The 20,731-nt window shown below is 32.1% G+C and overlaps 2 protein-coding genes across 3 annotated transcripts; both read right to left on the reverse strand.

The window, feature by feature from the left end:
* Positions 1–5,318: 5,318 nt before the first annotated feature.
* LOC129316060 (zinc finger CCCH domain-containing protein 14-like) lies at positions 5,319–10,595 on the reverse strand. Its single transcript, XM_054960311.1, has 3 exons — positions 10,299–10,595; positions 8,704–8,764; positions 5,319–6,485 (listed from the first exon to the last, which is right to left on the reverse strand). The coding sequence occupies exons 1-3, from the start codon at positions 10,369–10,371 to the stop codon at positions 5,738–5,740; spliced, it is 882 nt and encodes a 293-aa protein (XP_054816286.1). The 5' UTR covers positions 10,372–10,595; the 3' UTR covers positions 5,319–5,737.
* Positions 10,596–15,013: 4,418 nt separating this feature from the next.
* On the reverse strand, positions 15,014–18,100 carry LOC129291814 (non-structural maintenance of chromosomes element 4 homolog A-like). 2 transcript variants are annotated; one of them, XM_054929343.1, is made up of 7 exons: positions 17,854–18,100; positions 17,489–17,569; positions 16,964–17,216; positions 16,788–16,878; positions 16,230–16,446; positions 16,027–16,118; positions 15,014–15,344 (listed from the first exon to the last, which is right to left on the reverse strand). In XM_054929343.1, exons 1-7 carry the CDS (start codon positions 17,993–17,995, stop codon positions 15,222–15,224), a joined length of 999 nt encoding a protein of 332 aa, XP_054785318.1. In that variant the 5' UTR covers positions 17,996–18,100; the 3' UTR covers positions 15,014–15,221. The 2 variants fall into 2 exon arrangements, with proteins under 2 accessions (XP_054785318.1, XP_054785328.1); XM_054929353.1 differs by lacking the exon at positions 15,014–15,344 and adding an exon at positions 15,354–15,739.
* Between the last annotated feature and the right edge of the window lie 2,631 nt (positions 18,101–20,731).

A 20,731-nucleotide genomic window follows, 5' to 3' on the forward strand; every position in this document is an offset into this window, starting at 1 on the left:
GCCCAATGCAAGGTAACGGTTGAGCCACGTTGAAAATAAAATAGTACCAACCATATTCAACATAAAAACATTTTAGTAAATTCCAAGGCATCGTATTTCCCAAATAGTGTGGTAGCCGGGAGGAGAGAACTTTAACAATCAAAACAAGCGTGTCACAGTGCACGTTCAACCCAAGATTGTTGGAGTTAATTGTGCTGGCTTCACGAGTGCACTCCACATTCACGACTTTAGTTTGCCTCATCTACGAGACACAGTTGCAAAGAAATATCCTGATTCCTGTCTAACTTTTTCACATGTTTTATAACGAAAAATGAGCCTGACACTCCATTGCGGTCTGCCTCAGTACCTGGCATCATTAAAGATGAATAAAATGAAAAGTACAACAGTTGGGTCTTAAAAAAATTTATATCAATAATACCCAGGTATTTCGATAAAATCTTTCAAAAAAGCAAGTTGAAGATATGATTAAGAAATTCTTGCAAGGATTTAATATATCATTAACATAAAAGTTTTATTCAATAAAAATGACTTGTTATCCGATTCAATGATATAAAATTTTATGTATCATTGTTTAATAATTTTATTTTTGAAATAGCATGTCTCTTTAATTTTTTTATCTTTTTTTCTCATCATCATCAAGAATAGAATGCATTTATATTTACAATCACTTGACATGTCATAATTTTATTAAATAAAGCATGGATTATGTGGCACATCAGGTTTATGCAATAATTACTCGATATGAATTTAGATAATTATAAATTTAAGAGCTTTAATTATATACTACCTCTGTTAAAAAATATAAAATATTTTTAAGGGATTTGATGTTCAAACATATAAAACCTTTTTTATTTTTAAAAGTGTAATCATTATGTTTTTTATCTCAAAAGTGTCTTAATGAACAAACCACTATATTTATTTTAGAGTAAAATACTTTATTAAATAAAAATAAATATAAAAAATAGTGTTAGTTTAAAAACGAGCAACTACTTTGTTAGAAAGTAAGATTCGATTTAAAATAACTTGCATTTTTTAATAGAGAGAATATAAAATATTTAATTTTTAAATATAATTTTTATATTATAACTGTACTAGTAGTTCTGTTTGTAATTGTCTAGATTAAGATTTATAATTTGTTTTTTTTTTTTATAAACTTTGTTTGAAATCTCACGATCACTGGTTCAATCGTTGGATACCTCATTATCATCCATTAAAAAATAGATGGTTTGCAGGAAGCGTACCATGTACGAGTCATTGCAAGGATTGGTGGCAGGACCGTGGCCCTGGGCCATTGGGCATCACGTGATATTGCATGGCAACCACAATAAAATAAAAATAAAAATTTGATTTTTTTTTTATAAAATACTTCATTTTATATTAATTTTACCAATACACGCCCCTTCATTTTTAGTTTTTTTAACCAGCGCATCTCCTTCCTTCGTGATTTTATTTTACAAAATCTGAATAATTGCGACGCTCATCATTTCTTGACAAGACAATATCAGCTGAGGTTCGGGTGAATGATATTCTGCCATTAGAAAATCAAGCCAGCCACTATGGACTGAGGTCCGATAACGTAACGGTTATGCCATTCGTGTAAATCATTTTGACACCTATGATTTCTAAAGTGATAGATATGCTATGGCCGAGGTCTGAGGCACATGCGCCTATATACCAAAAAGAAGCAATTGCGTGTTTAATTTGCGAGTTGGAAATGATTCTTTTTCTATTTCACTGGTTTATTCCCTTCAACAAAGGGCATCTGCTAATTAGGATCCTTCTCAATTTTCATCGTGCCTTGGCCAACTTGAATTTTTTTTAAGCCTTATTTGGTATGATAAAAAAATTTTTGATAAAATCAGAATTGAAATTAGAATTAAAATCAGAATTAAAATTAAAATAGAATTAAATTTTAAAAGTGTTAAAAGTAGATGGAATCCGTACACTATTTTTATTTGGCATGTAAGACATGAAAATAGAATTATACATAAAAGACAAAAATATTCCTAAAAATTAAAATTAAAATAAATATATATTAAAAGTTTGATTGTGTTTTAATTTCCTCATGTATTTAGTATATAAATAAAATATTATATATAATGGTAAATATATATAATACAAATATATATTATACATATACAAATATAGATAATACTATTATATATATATATATATATTATATAATTTATATAAAGACTTTACGTCCATAGTAACACCAGAATAAAGAACACAAAAAAAGTAGCTAGAAAAGAAAAAAAAGCTAACGAAACAAATTTAGCCGCTGTTAATTTTTTTTTTTTGTCGAAGTCAGCCACCATATTTTGAAGACCAGAAGCTTTTGATGCACACAAGGCTCACGCTCATGATTTACAGGGCAAAGTTGTGAATTCAATTTTTTATGAGGATAAAATTATCTTGAAAAATAGGATTCTATGAAATTGGTCCAAATTTCATAGCTTTAAGTAGGAAATCCAATTCAGGCTTTTTTCATGAAATTAGGATTCATGGAAATTTTAATTTATATGTACCAAATATCTCTTTATTAAGATTTCTATCCCAATTTTATTTTTATTTTTAAGTTTCAACTCTATCAAACAGGCTTTTTTTTTTTTGGCTAACTTGGAATTGTACAACTTTATTACCCGTCATGTTCTCAACTTTGGCGCCTTGGATTTATGTGGACGGAAATGTTTCCGAGATGAAAACGATCAACTTTTGGAGTTCATAATCGGACGATGGAAAAAAATGTTTTGGTATATCATATTTTTAAATTTTACGTCAGACATTGGAGAATGCCCCAGGAAAATCGTCCAGTGCTGTTGTATTTTTGTCACAAGGAGGATTATTAATTAACACTGTGAAGACCAGTGTCGTGCAGTCATGCACAGTGTCATCATCATGACTTGGGGGACACACTCCATCATTCGCCCAATCTTCCGCGTGATCCGGTGCGTTTTCTTTTTCTTTTTATCTTTTGGGAATAAAGATCTGAATTCTGAAGCATTCTGAATCTCACGTTCTTCCCTGACCCTCTCCTGGATGGATAGACTGCAAGAGAATCGTGACCTTATAATTTATCATGTTTCTCAAAAGAGTTCCACGCAGCTTTGATTATTCTAATCGTTGAGCCAAACTGGACCACATCCATGTAAAGCTCTTCAAATGGCAATGGGATCTTATTGTTGGGACTTAAAGGAACCTCATATTTGTGATTCATCAGGCACCCTTTATCGCAGCTAAAAAAATGTATATTATTACATACGACATCAACTTGTTAAAAAATTTAAAACATTAAGTATTAAGTCTTTTTTATTTTAAAAAAATTAATCTTTTAATCCTTATGATTTTAATTTGTTTAAAACTCGGTCCCTTAAATGATTTTAAACACCCATATATGCACAACTCAAGGAGAAGACGAGAAGCAATTTTAAACTCGTACCTCCATGGCTCAGATAACGATCGACGATGAAGAAGTGTACAGCGATGGAGAAACAATTGTCAATAATGCAGAAGAACTGAGTGACTTCAAATAAGTGAGTTGGAGAAAACGCGAGGAACAAATTTTGAAGAGGACGGCAATTCAAAGAAGCAATTTTAACAATGTTGATTTTCTTTGTCAATTGAAAACCTTGAAGGATCTCGATTTACTTGTTTGGTATATTCATGTGCTTTTTGCATTTGTCACCTCAAAATCTCTCATTTCCTTCTGCTATTTTTCTAGCTATTTTTTTTTTCTCCTGCTGATTCATGATATGAAGTGGATTGATGCTTCATTATTTTTTGCCATGTTAGATGACTCAATGATGACTTAGACCTAAATTATGAATGACAAGGACAAAAATACTAACTGTGCAAATATTATAAATTAATTTGTGAGCTAGTTAAAAATTCAGAGATTGAATTATATTAAATTATACATAAAGGATTGAGTTTTAAACTGAGGCTAAAAGATTTTTTTTTTCTTTTTTTAATATTTGTAGATGATCGCTCAATATCTCCATGGACAACAAATCTATCATTCACTTGGATCCGCTTGTGTGTCTCCTTTTGTCAAAGCATGACAACCCATTTATTAACAAGTAATAGAACCCATAATCCCACGCCATACCGCCGTGTCTATCTCTGAATGCAAATTTAGAGTGTGTTTGGATAACTCTTCATAATTGATTATGGTTTCTAAAATTCCTTTGAAAAAAAAAAACTATCAAAACACTCTATTTTTTTTTTAAACTTCGTTTAGGTTTTAAAATTCTATTATAGGCCTATACAAGAGAAGTTATTTGAAGCTCTACATAATAATCAATTATTTTGAAACTTCATATGATAATCAATTTTACTCCAGTGAAATCCAAACACACCCTTAATCAATCTGCTTGGGCCAACCTCTTGCTCGTCAATCATCATTCCCAAATCATAAATGATGCCTTTACCAAAAAATATATATATATATATATATAAATGATGCCATTACTGTTAAGATATATGGATTCTTTTTGAGATCATAAACATGAACAATTTCTGGGTTCTTTTTTTTTAATCAATTTGAACAAAATATTATAGGAAAGTTAAGAGACTATAATTCAACGTAAAAATTTAAGAAGTTAAATCATAGTTACTTTAAAAAGTGTATAGCCCTATTCGCACCAAGTTACCTAAGCGATTCCGCATGATTGAAAGTCAGATTTCAATAAATTCGGAAATTAAACCTATGGCGAGTCACAAAGCCAGACTATGTCAATGTATTCCATATCAGAGTTTCCGGGTGATGCAAGCTTTTTGTACTAACGAGCAGTTTCTGCCATTTTGATTATTTGAATTTGAACGTGTTCAAGGTTGGTTTGTGTGTGAGGAATGCAGAAAATAGTTTTTTTTTTTTTTTTTACAATCTTGCAATTCGCAATTCTGGACCTAATTAATCGCCCTTGCCAATCTGATTTAACAAAAATATGAGCAGCCCATGAAGGTCGTCCAAATGCCCACTTACCTTCAAGAAGAACCAGGGCCTCTCCTTGACTTGTGACGGACCATTCACAATTTCACACCGTGCGTGCTTGTCTTCTCTATCTACAGGAGCGTTTGGATTTCGATTAGATAAAATGAACTATGAAAAAAAATTATCAGATGAAATTTTAAAATAATTGAATATCAAATAAAACTCCAAGTAGCTCCTCACATGGAATTTCTAAGCCTAAATAGAGTTTATGAAGACATGAAGTCTCCGGGCAATTTTTTTTAGAATGGAACTTCAGAAGCCACACAACTGACTCGCGTACGCCAATCACACTCCTAAAAGCAAGACCAATGCTGTAAGACTAAAATGGCCGAACATGATCCGCAAATATTTTTATTACCAATTCTAAGTTTTAAGGCAAGCGACCAACGATCTAAAAGATCAGAACCGAAAAACATGTTACAGAGAGAAAATACAGATCCAGATGAATAAAACACCGTAGAGGAATCAGCGCGATGGCACCAAGAAACAGTACAACTCCGTACAGAAAACAATACCAGTCTTGATCAGAACTCTCGGGACGACGACCTCTAGCCAATTCAGCAAACCTAATGAGACCATCTACAGATTTGATCGAAATCTAAGATGAGAAAGCCATGCCAGCCTTAAAAAGAAAGCAAGAACGATACTCTGATAATGGCATTTGTCAGTAACACTTGGCTGCAATGCACAACAAAAATAACAACCCTGGCTACGAAATGGCAAGACAAAATGCACCTAACCAATTCATACTATTGTTTTACGCAGTTCAGCTGCCCCGTGTGCAAAGTGACATCTATCTCCGAAGGTACAAGATCCTTTGGCAAAATTCTCACATAGCTTGGTCTTGTAATTGCTTCCAGGTGGGGCTGGGCCACCAGGAACACCAGAGATTTTAGGCGGTGCCGACATTGAGATGGTTGCGAGCAGCTCTTTCACCATATTACTAGCTTCCTTGATCTGTTCAAAGCTTCCCTCAAGTTCAATGTTTCTGAGATTTGGATCTGACTCATGATCCCGAATTGATAGCTTGGCTCCTGTCTGGCGACAAATCTGCTTAGAGTTTACACCACCCTTCCCAATGATTGCTCCAGCTAAGGAAGCTTCTACACTGATCTTGGCAGTGGCATTGGCACCAAAACTAGCCATGGGTCCAGGTGGGGGCTCCATCCGGCTGGGAGCAATACGGCCTGCAATAGGTCCCACAGCACGATGATCTTCCACTGAAGAAGCAATTGGCTTGCCAAGTTCCCATTCACCATGTGCAAAATGACACTTCTCACCAAATTTGCAGCCTTCTGCAGAATTATATTTATTGCATATGCGAGTTTTGACAACAGGAGTGGAGCCATTATGAATTGGTGGTGGGGCTGCAACATTTCTAGGAGCAGCGGGAGTAACAGGGGCTAAATTCATCATCTGAGCAACAGCATTATAACCACCAGGAACATAGTGCAAGAAGTGGCAACCCTCTCCAAAAGGGCAGCCAGCAGTGCTGCAATGTACAGAGAAAATAAACAATCAGATCAAGCCAAACTATTAATAATGACTGCATAGAAATCTAAGTCACCCCCTTTCCTGCAGTGAGGTAAAGGTGTTAACTCATTTTCAAATCCCTGAAGCAACCATAAAAGAATCAAGTTTGAAAAAATATCAATGATCTGGAAAATCCTAAGGGAATGGAATGAAACTTCGGATATACAAATAACAGGGTGTCCGCTATACAAATAGACGCACTATGAGCATAAAATTAGCTCACAGAAAGTTCAAGAATACTGCCTGTGCCTCCACCATAACCAAGTGACACATATAAATGGTAAAATCAAACTGCAAAATAAGAACATGTAAAAAGAAACAATTAACCAAGCACACTAAAGGGAGATAGTTATGGGTCACAGAAGACATTTCTATCAACATTTAGACGTCAGAAGCAAATTTTGGGCGGAAAAAGAGAGTCAGAAGCAAAGATTTGATATAGCTAAATCAAATTTTATCAACCCGAGAGGACATATTTCTTTTTGCTTGATCTCAACCTTTAATTAACTCCCAGTTTCAGCATTGTATCGTACAAGATCAAATTTCCTACAAGTCGTGCTTCATAATTACCATAAAACCAATAAAAGGTTTAAATACTTAGGCTTTGCTCTTGACATAACAGGCCCTGCTTCTGATGAAACCCAACCGCCATCCCCCTGCACCCCAAAAGAAAACCGAGAAGGAAACAAAGGTAATGATATTTGGTTGACTAAATTGGATTAGACTTGAGTTGATATTCACATAGGGTTACATTGTTGAATAATAATACCAATTTTACCATCACTTGTATGGTACACTTTTCCCTCTAAGCCACCTTAAAAAGATCCAAACCCAGACTTTCATGGGTATCAATCAAACCATTCTGCTCTTAGACAGCCCATTCCAAAGTTATATGCGCCTTACCGATTATTGAACTCCGCTAGCCTTATCAACATGCAAAGGTACATATGAAGTGCGCATTTTTCTGGGTTAGCTTCTCCAAGACATGAAGTTCAAGGGTGCATTTACAAATTTTATTATATAACCTTACAATTGTAGTAGCAAATGCTGAACAAATACTCAGGAGTCAGGGAAACACAGTGACATTCATTCGCAGCAAAATATCCAACATTTCTCAACTTAAGTTCAGGGGAAGAAATTCCAGCACAAGAGTAAAACCCAGAAAGACATCACAGGCCTCAAAAGGTATCATATTGTGATTCAAGAGACGAAAATTTATAGCAACTACGAAATGTTTTATGAAATACTTTAGCATCATTTGTCAGCAATAATATAATAGAATGCAGCCAGCTTAACTTGAAACTCATAACTATATAACAGAGTGCATGTAGGCACAAAATCACAAATTTGAACGGCTAGCATACAGAAATTTACATTTTCAATCAATCAATATATACCCAAACCATTTCACCTCCAGTAAAGATTCAAAGATTAATAGAACAGAATGTGTGATTAAACTGACAATGCAATAAAGTAGTTGCCATAGCAAAAGAAAATAATTAGGATTATATCACAAGTTCAACAGATTTCATTAATACAATAAAGGCAAAAAAATAATGAAGAGCACTGTGATTATATTCACCCCTAATTCCTAGACGAAAGTTTCACGTAATCAGAGAGATTTGAATACAATATGTCTAGTTTAGGTTGAAGATCACAAAAGACATGTTTCTTCATGAAGCTCCACAACACGAAAATCCAGGTGCATTTCATGTTGATATCATACCTGTTTCAACCGATCAAAGTTCATTGTATAAACTTATTACTGGCTCACCAATTTAAATGTGGTTCATAAGCCATAGAATCCACAAGGAGCTGAGGATTAGCATTTAATATTGCTTAATTGCATGGGACACATTAATACTATAGAGCTGTAAGGCAAAAATGAAGAGGGTAATTATCAATTTATATTGACATAGTGGTGAGTGCCCAGCACCAACTGAGCAACATAGGAATATATTATCTTTTCTGTACTCCATAAAAAACACTATTCTGTTATGACTTGATTAGAGCAGACAACAGTGTGTACCTGTATAAAAACCTCCAATACCCAGGTTAATTTGCAGAGTTTTATAGCAGTTGCACATTTAATTATTAAATTAACTTATAACATCCTTTTGGAAAAGAATAAAACTGTACACTTCAAAATATTTATTTAGATAAGAATAGATTAGAACCTGAAAAACTTGGTACAAGGCTTCGATTTGCTTCCTACACCAGTTGATAAGGACTCCAATTCTGTTGCAAAACATTAATTACTTTTCCTCAGTTAATATTATCTTGCTTATTAACCTAGAACATTTTATATCAAAATTGTTGATGCTTACAAATGATATCTTACTTTTCAGTATAGGCAAAAGTCCATCTTAGGTCCCCAAAGCTTCACATAAGTTTTGAGTTAGTTCAACGAGTTTATTTTGGTTCAATGTTGTCCTCAAAAGTTTCAAAAAAATGTTTAATATTTTTTTCCAAGCTCATTAGTTTCCCTAACGGAAGTATCTGATACGGCCCATACACATCTAAATATTGGGTTAAATGAAGACGCAAGCCTGTAAAGCATGCTCCAACTCATCAATTTTTTTCTTCGAATAAAATCTCCAAAACAATGTCTAACAAATTGAAGCAACGTCTAGTATTCAAGGTATGCGTGTGTCTAGCAAATTTTTAAATCTTTCATGAGCATTTCCTATCATTGTAAGCTTGCTTGTGGGGTATATGTGGAATGACTGCAGTGCTAAAATGGACACTCCTAGGATCTTGTAAGCATATTTAATTGTTGCCTGGAAGCTTCAGCAGCACCATGCAGTCATTTATTTTTGCTAATTGGTTCAACCTACCAAGAATTGGAGAGAGATCGCTCAACCTTAAAATACATCGGGGATTGTATTGACATTAATAGAAAATTGTGAGTTGCATATAAGCTGGCAGGACTCACCCTCGTCAACTTATCCATCATACATGTGCATTGGTTAAACCATAATAAAACTTTGCGGGTGACATTGAACCAGAATAAACTTATTGAACTAGATTAAAACTTGAGTAAAATTTTAGGGACTACAAGTGGACTCTTGCCCTTTTTAAGTCATACTAAAAGGAGAACATGTTCAAAGTTAATCATTTGCATTGTAACTAACAAATGAAGGCAGTGTTTTTAGCAATCATGGATATTGCCAAATGCAGTTATCACAGAAGTGAAAGGCGCTATATCTTCTAACAAAAATTGGTTTCTTTCATACACAGGACAGCAGTCGTTGATTGTCCTGAACACAGAATGTCTTCCCATTAGTTAACGGACCAATTCAAAACACTTTTAATTACAGCTACAGGTATGCTTGTGCAAGTGAAAAAAGGGTAACCCCAGCAGGGAATATCATGAATGAAAAAATGTTCTTGGAAAAAAAAAATTCTTAGGAACAGGACTGAAAATTTTAGATGTTTTTGCAGATATTCAGCAAGAAATTAGTCTCCAGATAAACTATGCCCGAGACTCTATTTGAAGTCCGAAGATTTTTAGTTTACGCCAGATTCAAAGGCTAGCTGAAGAATAATTCCAGATGCAGCTTACTAATAGGGGAGGCTACTAAAAAATCCAGCTTGGATAGGGCAGGAACCAAAACAAATAATCACCAATGAAAAGCCACTAAACAATAAAGCATAACTAAACTGAAGATGTCTCTAAACATGAAGATCCAAAAACGCGAGACCCGGCTAGAATAACACTGGAATATCTTAAATATGTGAACAGAAAAATATGGAAACTTAAAAAGAAAACCTTGCTTGGTCTTCTTGAAGCCGCCGTTGACGTTGATGCCAGCCTCGGGCCTCCCTCTCTTACGAGCATCCATTTCAAGGAAGCAGTAGATCAAGATCCGAATAAAAATAACCTCAACCAAGATACAAACAGATAACAGATAAAAAAATCGCTGGATTAAAGAGAGATTAAGAGGATAGCAGAAGTAGCAAGGGATTAAGGTAGGAAACCCTAGCCCTACAAGAGGGTTTCGAAAGAGCAGGGCGCTAAGCTGCTCGGGGATGTGGAGGCTTCGAAAGAAAGAGAAAGGTCGGCGGAGAGGATATTTTATAATCAATAATAATAAATTCGGCTGGTATTATTAGAATAGAATGAATTGTTTACTGGTATTTAAGAGGACCCAATAAATAATTGACATGAGGGTTTTACCCCGCTGTTATTCCTACCCCACCGACTCCGAGTGAGGTTTTTCAAGAAGACAAGAGGTTGCTTCAATGTCACGGGCTCCGCCGTGGAGAGCCGTGCACCATCAATACTCGCTGACGTGTGGGTAATTCTAGCATTTCAAAAAACGGTTGCTTCTGTGATGGTTAAAAAAACACTTGGGTCCTTTTTCCCACGTGTTGAGGATGATTATGTGCAATTTGATGGAAAAAAAAGGTCGTTGAACAATATCAAACAATTCATAAATACTGAAAAAATTAGTTCAATAATCTCAAAAAATTAAAATATTATGATGAAACTAAATAATTTAAAGACAAAGAAAAATTGAAAATAACTGTGATTTTAAGTTCCCTTCCATGTCAAGGTAGTGGGAAGGGTGTAAGATAAAAAAAAAAAAAAAAACACATTACCGGGCCATACTGTTTTTCTGGGCCAACATAAAAGTGATATTTTGTTTTCTTCTTGGACTCTTGGCCACTTGGCTTGTAGTTAAAGTCGAGAATACAAGTGAGTCCGACTCTTAATGACTTAAGTCCTAAAACTTAATTTTTTATTTTGAGTCTCATTTGTCAAGCCCAGCCCTTATATGAAGGGTTCAGGGCTAGGCCTGCAAGTTCTTTTTAAAAAAATAAAAAAATTAAAATAAAATTAAATATTATAAATTAATTAAAATATTTTAAAATTAAAAAAAATTAAATCTTCATAATTTTTTTAAAATTAAACAACACACATTTAGAAGTCTAATAATAGAATTTAAATCTTGATTAAAAAATAGTTTATTTTTTATAAATACAAAAACATAATAATTATAAAAAAATAAAAAATATCATAAATTTTATACTATACATTAATATTTATTAAATTATATTAAATTAATTTTAGAATAAATTAGAATTAATAATAATATAATGCGTGTAAAATCAGGTGAGCAGGTCACTGACTTCAAACACATGTTCCACCAAATAAAATAATAATAATAATAATATAACAGGACTTGAAGGGCCACCTGAGCCAAGTCCTTTTTTACGGAGCTTATCATGTCTAAGCTCTTTATTAAAAAAATTATTTTTAAAGCTCAAACACTTATTTAAATAGAGCTTTCAAGCCCAGGCCTCTAAGCCCTGCCTTTATTCTCGGTTCTATTTGTAGTAGGTATCTGATTTGTCACGTTAGGTATTAGCATTATGGCTTTTAATTTAAATAGTTTTGATTTCAATAAATCAATAGTTAACAGTTGACGTTGTATACTTAACACCTGCCTTGATATTATTAACCTAGCTAACCTTTGTATGAAAGTAATGCGTGCACATAATACTCATAACTTTTCTCGAGGCCCAGATGCAGTTAAAGCTCCATCTATGAATGGATAAAATTTTGGTATTAATGTATACAAGTTTTTGAACGTGAAGGCGCAATGGTTAATTTCTTGTTGTATCAAGAGAGTTGATATTGTTCCTTTATTTTTTAATAGTCTCTTTTTCTTTATACATCAATTTAGTATTTACGTCAGCATTCTTCATAATTATACTATTATTTTAAAATGTGAAAAAATATTAGAGTTTCATACTTTTTGTTTCTTTTTTATTAGTTCATTTCATCAATCATTCTTGATCTTTTGAAATGTTAAATAAAAAAATAAATACTTAAATTATAGTCTATCGCATTTTAGGAGACGAGTAAAAACTTAAAAGTAAAAAAAAAAAAAAATCTCTACAATTTTTAGATAGGATGGGAACATATGTAGCCAAGTAGACCAAGGCAATCCACCATGCACGTCATTCGCCCATCACTAAGTTACTGTTATTTATTTTTATGCTTTTGCGTTAAATTTTTTTATTTTTAAAATGCTTATATGAACTCAATTCATTATTTTAGTATAATAATTAGAGCCAAAGGAAAGAGGTTTTTGGGATGCGGGAAAGTAGCAATTGTGGTTTTTTAATACACAATATTTCTTTTTCTTTCTTTGCCTTTTGCATTGAAAGAGCAGATAAAAAAGATTATACAATTCAATCTCAAATCCATTTGAATGTAGCAAATAACTATGGGGCCTGTGAATTGATGTGTATTTCAATAATAAGAATTAGTAATCAACAGTAAGCCTATATTGGTGTTGTTATCCTTGCTGTTATCAAGGAGGCTGTACCGAATATGTTGTTAGAAAGATCAAAAGTGATTGGAACTACAATTGTATGCACTTGTAAAAAATTCAAATATAATAACAATCTGATAATACAATATGATGATAATGTTGTTGTTGTCATTGATCAAGAAGAAAATCCAAAAAGAACTCAATTTTTTCACGCGATCACCCAAGAATTGAGACAGTTAAATTTTACTAAAATAGTTTCATTAGCTCCCTAATTATTTTAAGACAAGACTATAATATGCATAATATATTTATAAAATTTCAATGAAATAGATTAATTAATAGGTTGATTATGTATTTTAAAATTATTATACATATATAAGTACAATAATTTTTTTTGTTGCCTCTGAAAATTTATGCAGCTAAGAATTAAATCCATTGCATTGCACCGGACCATTCTAGCACTAAATTGTAGGAAGATATTTTAGCTTTTAAAGAGCAGGATGCATAATTGAGAAAAGAACAATACTATTTAAAAACATCATTTGATGTAACTAATTCATGGCAATTATTAATGACAAGGGTCAATCCATAATAATATAAAATTAGCTACTGATAATATAATTTGATAAGACTTAAAAACAATAATAAATAGTTGAAAAGGTGTGCACGTTGCATTTGCACGACTATAACTTGTAACAAAATCATTTTCTCGATTTAAGCATGTTATCTTCGTGCAACAAATCTATCTTGATGCCACTGAATCATATTTGTGTGCGTTTTTTAGTAATAAAAGAACTTGTGAAAAATATCACTCTATATTGTGCCACCAAACAATTTCCAACTTCCTAATGCATTATAAATGGCGATTGGGTGCTGATAATATACACAATTAGCACTAGGCAAACGGGTTATGGACCAATCCGCACGGGTTGATATTTTTGCTGGTTGAGTTGGGCCAACCCGTCAAATAAAATGAGTTGAAAAATTCAACCCAACCCATTTTCTAGTGGGCTAGCCAACCCCGGGGTAGGCCACAAAAAATTATCAATTTTTTTAATAATTTAAAATTTATATAATATAAATATATATATTCATTTCATATTTTAAAGCAAATTAGTAATTAAAAAACTTGTAAATAAATAAATAAACATAGAACTCAACCAAACAAATTCATTTTGCTAGATTTTTACTATCACTCATTTTCTCGCCTAGGTGTGCTATTTTTGTCATTGAGAAAGAAAATTTGAATATAAACTCATATTATTTTTCTCAGTTAATTCATATTTATAATTTCAATTAATAAATCTTATGAGATTAATAAATAATATATATTCAAAATATTTTTTATAAAAACTAATAAATCATCTTCATAAACTATACTAAAAATTTTATTTGCAAATTGTAAAAAAGATTTACACTATATTTGAAATATAAAGAACATATTTGAGAATTATAAATTATATATTTAAGAAATATTATCATTATTGTAAATTTATAAAAATATATAACATAATTAAAAAATAAAAAATAATTTTTTTAAATACGCTAGCCTGCGGGCCAGCCCGTTTTAACCCGCTAATTTTGCGGGTTGGGTTAACCTGATAGGTGCTCAGAATAACTAAAATAAAAATAACTCTATTAGGATGATATAGAACAAGAATCTCGTTCTATATTTCTCTTAATAGCCACACTCAGGAGAATCTCCAAAGGGTTTAAAAGACTATTTTATTGATAAACTGATATGATAGCTTCTAAGTTGCTAGTCATATTTATAATGCTAAATACAATCTAAAATAATGGATAAAATCTAGATAACTAGATAACTAAATAATATCTCCTATAATCTAAAATAACTAAATAACTAAATAATATCTCCTATAATCTAAAATACTGAATAAAATCTAAATGGATAAACTACTAGATCTAAATAAAATCTAAAAAATAAAATCTGACTAAATAAAATACTAAATCTAAAGAAATATCAAATACTGAGCAAAATAAACAATGAAATCAATCTGAATTTATCTTTTGACGCTTTCTTCTTGGATAAGTCTTCATGGGAATATTATCTGGAATCTTATCATAACCCAACCCGTTTTAAAAAATGAGTCAATTTTTTCAACCCAATTCATTAAATTATGCGAGTTAAACGGGCTAACCCGCTGGCCTAACTCATTTTTCCAGCTCCATACACAATGCATTCAAACGGCCCCAACAAAGGCTGGTTACTACTGATCAGAACTATGTAAAGCTAAATAAAATTGTCAGTACATTACTGCCTCGGCAAAGATGTAAAAACTCGAGCTATTTCTGTATACTGTACACGTTCATCAGCATCACCAACACCTTGGCCTCCACAATCAGTTTTCATGGCAAAGGTTTGTGTATGCCATAGTCAAACTGGCGAGTCAAGTAACACTTGGCCTTCTGTCTATAATTCCATCCAGAGCTGCTGCTGCGGAATGAGATGGCGATTCTTTATTCCTCTGTGACATCATCTCCTCGCCAATCCCAACAGAGCCAGCCATCAACTGAGGATTTCACGTAAGGTAAGGCATATTAAAGAGACATTAAGCAACGAAGAACTAGCAGGTTCATATAACTTCTTTCAGCAATAGCGTATGAGCCAGCCCAAATACATTAACAGAAATTGGACCAAGTGTGCCCTTCTTGCACAGATGGTTTCTGTCAGGAAGATCACATATAATTACATTGCCAAGGGGAAAAAATACATACTGAAAAAGAAACTCAGAAATACCAGCAACTTTGTTGCAATTTACAAACCCATATGATGATTTATATTTTAATGTGAAACATGCAATGCATGCATTAAAAAGTAGAGCTTCCAGGATCAGCCAGATATTCCTGTTCCGTTGTCTTCTGCCTGCCTAGCAAATCAATTGCTGTATGCAGAACCACTTGATTACTAAGGCCAATACAGAATGATCCCACAATTAGGAGGCGTTTGGTAGTAAAAAGAAGTTACGTAACAGTATCAGTCTTTTATTATTACCATTTTTATCTAGAAATCAAAGAACGTGCTTAAATTATAAGATCATTTTCTCAATTCCACCTCATTTTTTTGTTCTATTTCTTTCTTCCTATTAAACAATCCTTTGATAGTCAATGAAAGAAAGTAAAGCAGGAACTTGAAAACCTCTAAACACAGCAGAAAAGCAGTAAAATTATTAACATACTGCTGCTTCAGAATACCTTCCAATCTTTAAAGTCAAATCTGAAGACGAAGTGACTGTGAGAAACTTCCCCAGAAAGAACTGCGTTTGCAGCAGGAGCGTTTCTCGGTACTGACATAAAGCAAGTGCATGAAGAAAAGTTATAGATAATATCGTTCAAGAGATAAATAGACATAGACAGTGGAGAGTGAGAGTATTATAAGAATTTTCAAAGTTACTTACAAACTATATGGCTTCCATTCTCATTCACTTTTATTTCGGCCCTCCCATCTTTGACTGAAAAGGAAAGAGCAAATAAATTCTCCACTGTCTGGGCAAAAGAGTTCCTATTCAATACCAAATTTTCAAGTTTGACAATTCTGTTTTTCCTCAAGATATTAAACATGGTTAACATGTTTTCATCAGTATCAGCTATCTTTTCCCTGGAAAAACCATCAAGCTGCAACAAGGGGCAATTAAATTGGGAAACTAAGATAATTAAGACACGATAACATAACAATGACTAGTTGTGCATCCTAAAACTGTAAAGAAAATGAGATGCATGTGCGTGTTAAAATCCTTGATGATTTATTTCCATAGTAACTTCAGACACAATGCAATTACACCTTTATTATGTTCTAACTATAACAAAATGTGTAACAAAGGGGCAGAAGATTAGAAGGAAGATTACAGCATTGGCAACTAAAGATAACAATCTACACATGAAAGAAAGGTCTGACAAAATTTAAACCTCTGCCCAACAATTTGTGTCTAGAAAGAACTGGAGACTGTATGTTTTACCTCTTCTGGCCGAGCAATTTTAGTGGGTCTCATTCGCTTTCTTTGATTAATAGTCTTCCTCTGATTTATTTCAGTATCCATGGGGCCAATCCTAGAGAAGAAAAAATCGAAAATGAATATCCAAAGGAATGTTCAATATGACAACAAATAACAGGACTAAGAACCCTTAACATTACATGGTGCAGCACCCGGCACCTCCTTTGAAAACACATGACACAGCAACTCCAATATCCTTCCAAAATATTGAGTTCCTGCAGTCCTGAGCGCTAGTATTTGATCCACACCGTTCTCCAAATTCGCTAAGGATACGCAAGATAAAGTCTGAAGGAGTCAAGCCATCACTGATGTGAGCTTTCACAGTCGATGCCAAGCACTCCGTGATGTCCAGAAGAGCTTTTGCATCAGCCACTTGTTCTCTGGGTTTTCTAACTGAATGCAGGGAGCACAGGCACAATAACAAAGAATAAAATCTTATATAACTTTTATCATGAAACAAGAGAGGCAGCAACCATATACGACGACATTTGATGCCAACAAAGGGAAAAAATTCATAGGGACTCAAAGGTCATCAAATGTTTATTTGTTATCATAAATTTATTCAATTCCGTTATTTTAATCATATCCAAAACAACCAAGACTGCCCTTCAACGTCATGAAATCATGAAATGCTGTCGATATCCAAATTACGGAAAACTTTATACCTCGTTGATTTAAGCTCTCCAAGTCTCTAAAGATCAAATCAAACTTGTCAGAGTGAGGCCTTGTAATGTCTTCCCTTTCATCTGCAAAACAAAATAGTAGACTGCTATTTAGTAGTTGGTGAGGAAAAAAAGGAGTCAACAAACACACGGAATCTGGATTTTTAAAGTAGGTTTCGTTAACCACTCAATCAAGAGTAACCATCGCGATAACTAAAAAAGTAGCAACGGACAGCAAAAATAATCACAGGGAATTAGAAGTAAAATCGTGCGTTCGAGACTTGGGGTCCAAGTTACGGTGTGAAATCATAAATCAAACACGGACAATGCAGCGAATATGAAGAAAGAGATAAATATAAACAAATTACCGTGAATAAGGGTCTTCACGAACTGGTAGCGAGAGCGAAGATCTCTTCGTTCTTCGTTGCTTTGAGAAGCAGAGGCGGGGGTAGCAGGCGCTTCAAAACCAACCTTGCTAGCGCCCAATTCATATTTCACAGGCCTGACCATCTTTGTGTGATTCCTCTCTCTCAATTTTTCCGGATTTCAGATGTAATTCAGCGCAATTCGAATTTTCGGGGTGCAGGCAGAAGTTCCGAAGCCTGAATACGTAAAGAGGAAGATCGCAAGCCGTTTTCATATACCCTGTTTTTTTAACACACACACAAACACACCCACACCCCCTTGTGAAAGAAATTTGTGCTCCTTTTTTTTTTATTATTTCTTTCTTTCTTTATTTTAAATCCTTTGTAAAGATATGAAAAATGAATACGCGTATTCAAAGAACATGATGTGCAGAACTTGCCCAGAAAAAAATTAAAAAAAATATCAATAAAAAATCATTAAAATAAATTTATATTAATCAATAATCACTTGTTATAAAAATTAAATGAATAATTATTAATTTGAATTAGTCTTTCATTAATAAGTATTCATTTAAATTTTAATAATAATTTATTTTAAATTAATAATAATTTATTTAAATTTTAACAATAATCAATCTTTTGAGAGATATAAATTTTCTTGGCGATCCTTGATTAATATTTTTTTAAAAATTTAATTTTGGCAGAATATTATAATATAAAATTTATAGTGATAATTACATTGTTTATAAGCGGCTGACCTGACGTTTTGTATCACATATAGCAAATGCGTGTAAGAGAAATAGACGCAAGAAAATTACCAACTCATGTTATTTATGACTTTTAAATGCTGACAATAATTGTGATATTTTATATTAAAAAATTTATAAAAAGTTATATAATTTACAAATCACATTATACTTTTCCAGCGCTTTACATGACTTTTCATTTTGTATTTTAGTCTTCCTTTATACTTTCCACTAGAGATATATGTTTTCTTCCAATCTTTTTCTGGATATTTTAACACGGTTTAAGTGTTGAAAAAGTGGGTACAATTTAATTGAAAAAAATAGAATCTCATTTGTTTCAGATACGGGAAAAAAAAAAAAAGCAGACGTCTAATCTAATCTAGTTTACATAAAGCTCCTTCAAGCAGCATTTCAAAAGATCAGGATCATATAGACTACCTCTGTTATCAATCAAGAATAAACGTAACTAAGTGTAGTTGATATTTGGAAAATAATTTTTCCTGTTTTACTCGTAATTAGTATAGGTATTGGTCTTATAAAAAAAAATACAGGTATTGGTCATAGTCCACCATAATTTATTGTTTTAATTCCTTTATTACTCTAATTTATTGCTCTACGTTAGAGGATATTCCCGACATATGATTTATAGTTTTATACTTTGTATCGGAAAAAAAATTATTTATACTACCTTCAAAATACAGTGAACAAAATAAATTATGTCCAGTGAAGTAAGTATTCTTTTCACTTTTGCTTATCATTAAAAGAATAGTAATATTTGTTTTATGTAGAGTGGGAAACTTTGAGAATTGGGAAATTTTATATAAAAATATTTTTCAGTCCAGCCTGTTTAAACTCTAGAAAAAAAAAAAAAATCTAAAACCAAGCTACTCGTCTAAACTCATATTTAGTTTAAGTCTAAAAAAGTGGGGTATTTTAAATTTTTAAATTAAATATAGATTTTGAAATATATGTTTTAACTTTAAAATTAGTGTTCATACTATTTATTTTATATTTTAGAATATTATAATTTATATCTTGGACAATAAAAATAAAATATTATAATATCAAAATTAATTTTTTAAAAAAATAAGAAATAACTTTTGAGCATGAGGGTGAGTCCAATTTATAAGGTTTGAGCTTAAAGAAATGGTCGATCAACTACTCTTGCACTTGAAATTGGGTAAGTAACGGTGACAGAAACAAGATAGGAAGGGTGGGGGTCAAATTTAAAAGGAAAAATTGCATATTGGTTATATGGAGTAGATCTATTTATAAATATATTCTGCAAAATTTAAAAATTACAGTAAAGTTCCTTAGGACTCAGTATGATTTAAAATTAAAGTGCAAAGACAAAATTATCTTTATTAAAAATATTTCAATCAATGAATTTATAATTATTTCAGTAGTGATCTACAATTATCATCTTAATTTTTTTACAATTATAACTTTACATATTTATTATTTAAATTGATCATGCACTTCAAGTTTACTATTAATTATATACAATTACCTCATCAATAACTTACAACTATCACTTTAATATTTTACAATTATAACTTCACATATCTAAATAATTAAATTAATCATTCATTACTAGCAAAGTTTAATACTAATTATTTATAATTATCTCATTAATAATTTACTACTATCAATGAGCAGCAATTTACAACTATCACTTCACTATTTTATTACTATAATTTTACATTTAATTATTGAACTGATCATACATTACCAAAATTTTTTTAACATTAATTATTTACAATTACTTCATTAATAATTTACAATTATAATTTCAACTTTTTACTATCGTAACTTCATAAATTTAATAAGTAAGGATGATATTGTCTTTATATTTTAATTTTAAATTATACTTAGGTCTTCAGAGACCTGGCTGTAATTCTTAAATTTTACAGGATTTATTTGCAAAATAAGTTTGCCTCACAAGACCTGTACATAATTTTCCTCATTTAAATATATGTTATTATATTAAAATATTTTTATAATATGAAAAAAAAAATCACAAGATAAAAGTAAAAAAAATTAAGGATCAAAAATTTCTGTGAAGTATATATTAAAGATTACAAATTACCTAAATTCAATAATAGATTATTATTTATATATCTAAACCTAAAAAA

This window comes from Prosopis cineraria, unplaced genomic scaffold (genome assembly GCF_029017545.1).
Source record: "Prosopis cineraria cultivar Desert tree isolate PC_DT_omini unplaced genomic scaffold, ASM2901754v1 PC1, whole genome shotgun sequence".
Taxonomy (NCBI): Eukaryota; Viridiplantae; Streptophyta; class Magnoliopsida; order Fabales; family Fabaceae; genus Prosopis; species Prosopis cineraria.

Bases quoted from the DNA above. Each gene is read 5' to 3' on its own strand.
- LOC129291814 (XM_054929343.1), bottom strand. From the start codon at position 17,995: ATGGTCAGGCCTGTGAAATATGAATTGGGCGCTAGCAAGGTTGGTTTT. The intron at 16,447-16,787 runs GTAAAACATACA...CCCTTGTTGCAG, and splicing joins AAATTGCTCGGCCAGAAGAG to CTTGATGGTTTTTCCAGGGA. The intron at 16,119-16,229 runs GTAAGTAACTTT...GCTTTATGTCAG, and splicing joins GAATGGAAGCCATATAGTTT to TACCGAGAAACGCTCCTGCT.
- LOC129316060 (XM_054960311.1), bottom strand. From the start codon at position 10,371: ATGGATGCTCGTAAGAGAGGGAGGCCCGAGGCTGGCATCAACGTCAAC. The intron at 8,765-10,298 runs GTTTTCTTTTTA...GTTTTGCAACAG, and splicing joins CTTCAAGAAGACCAAGCAAG to AATTGGAGTCCTTATCAACT. The intron at 6,486-8,703 runs GTTCTAATCTAT...TGTACATTGCAG, and splicing joins CCTTGTACCAAGTTTTTCAG to CACTGCTGGCTGCCCTTTTG.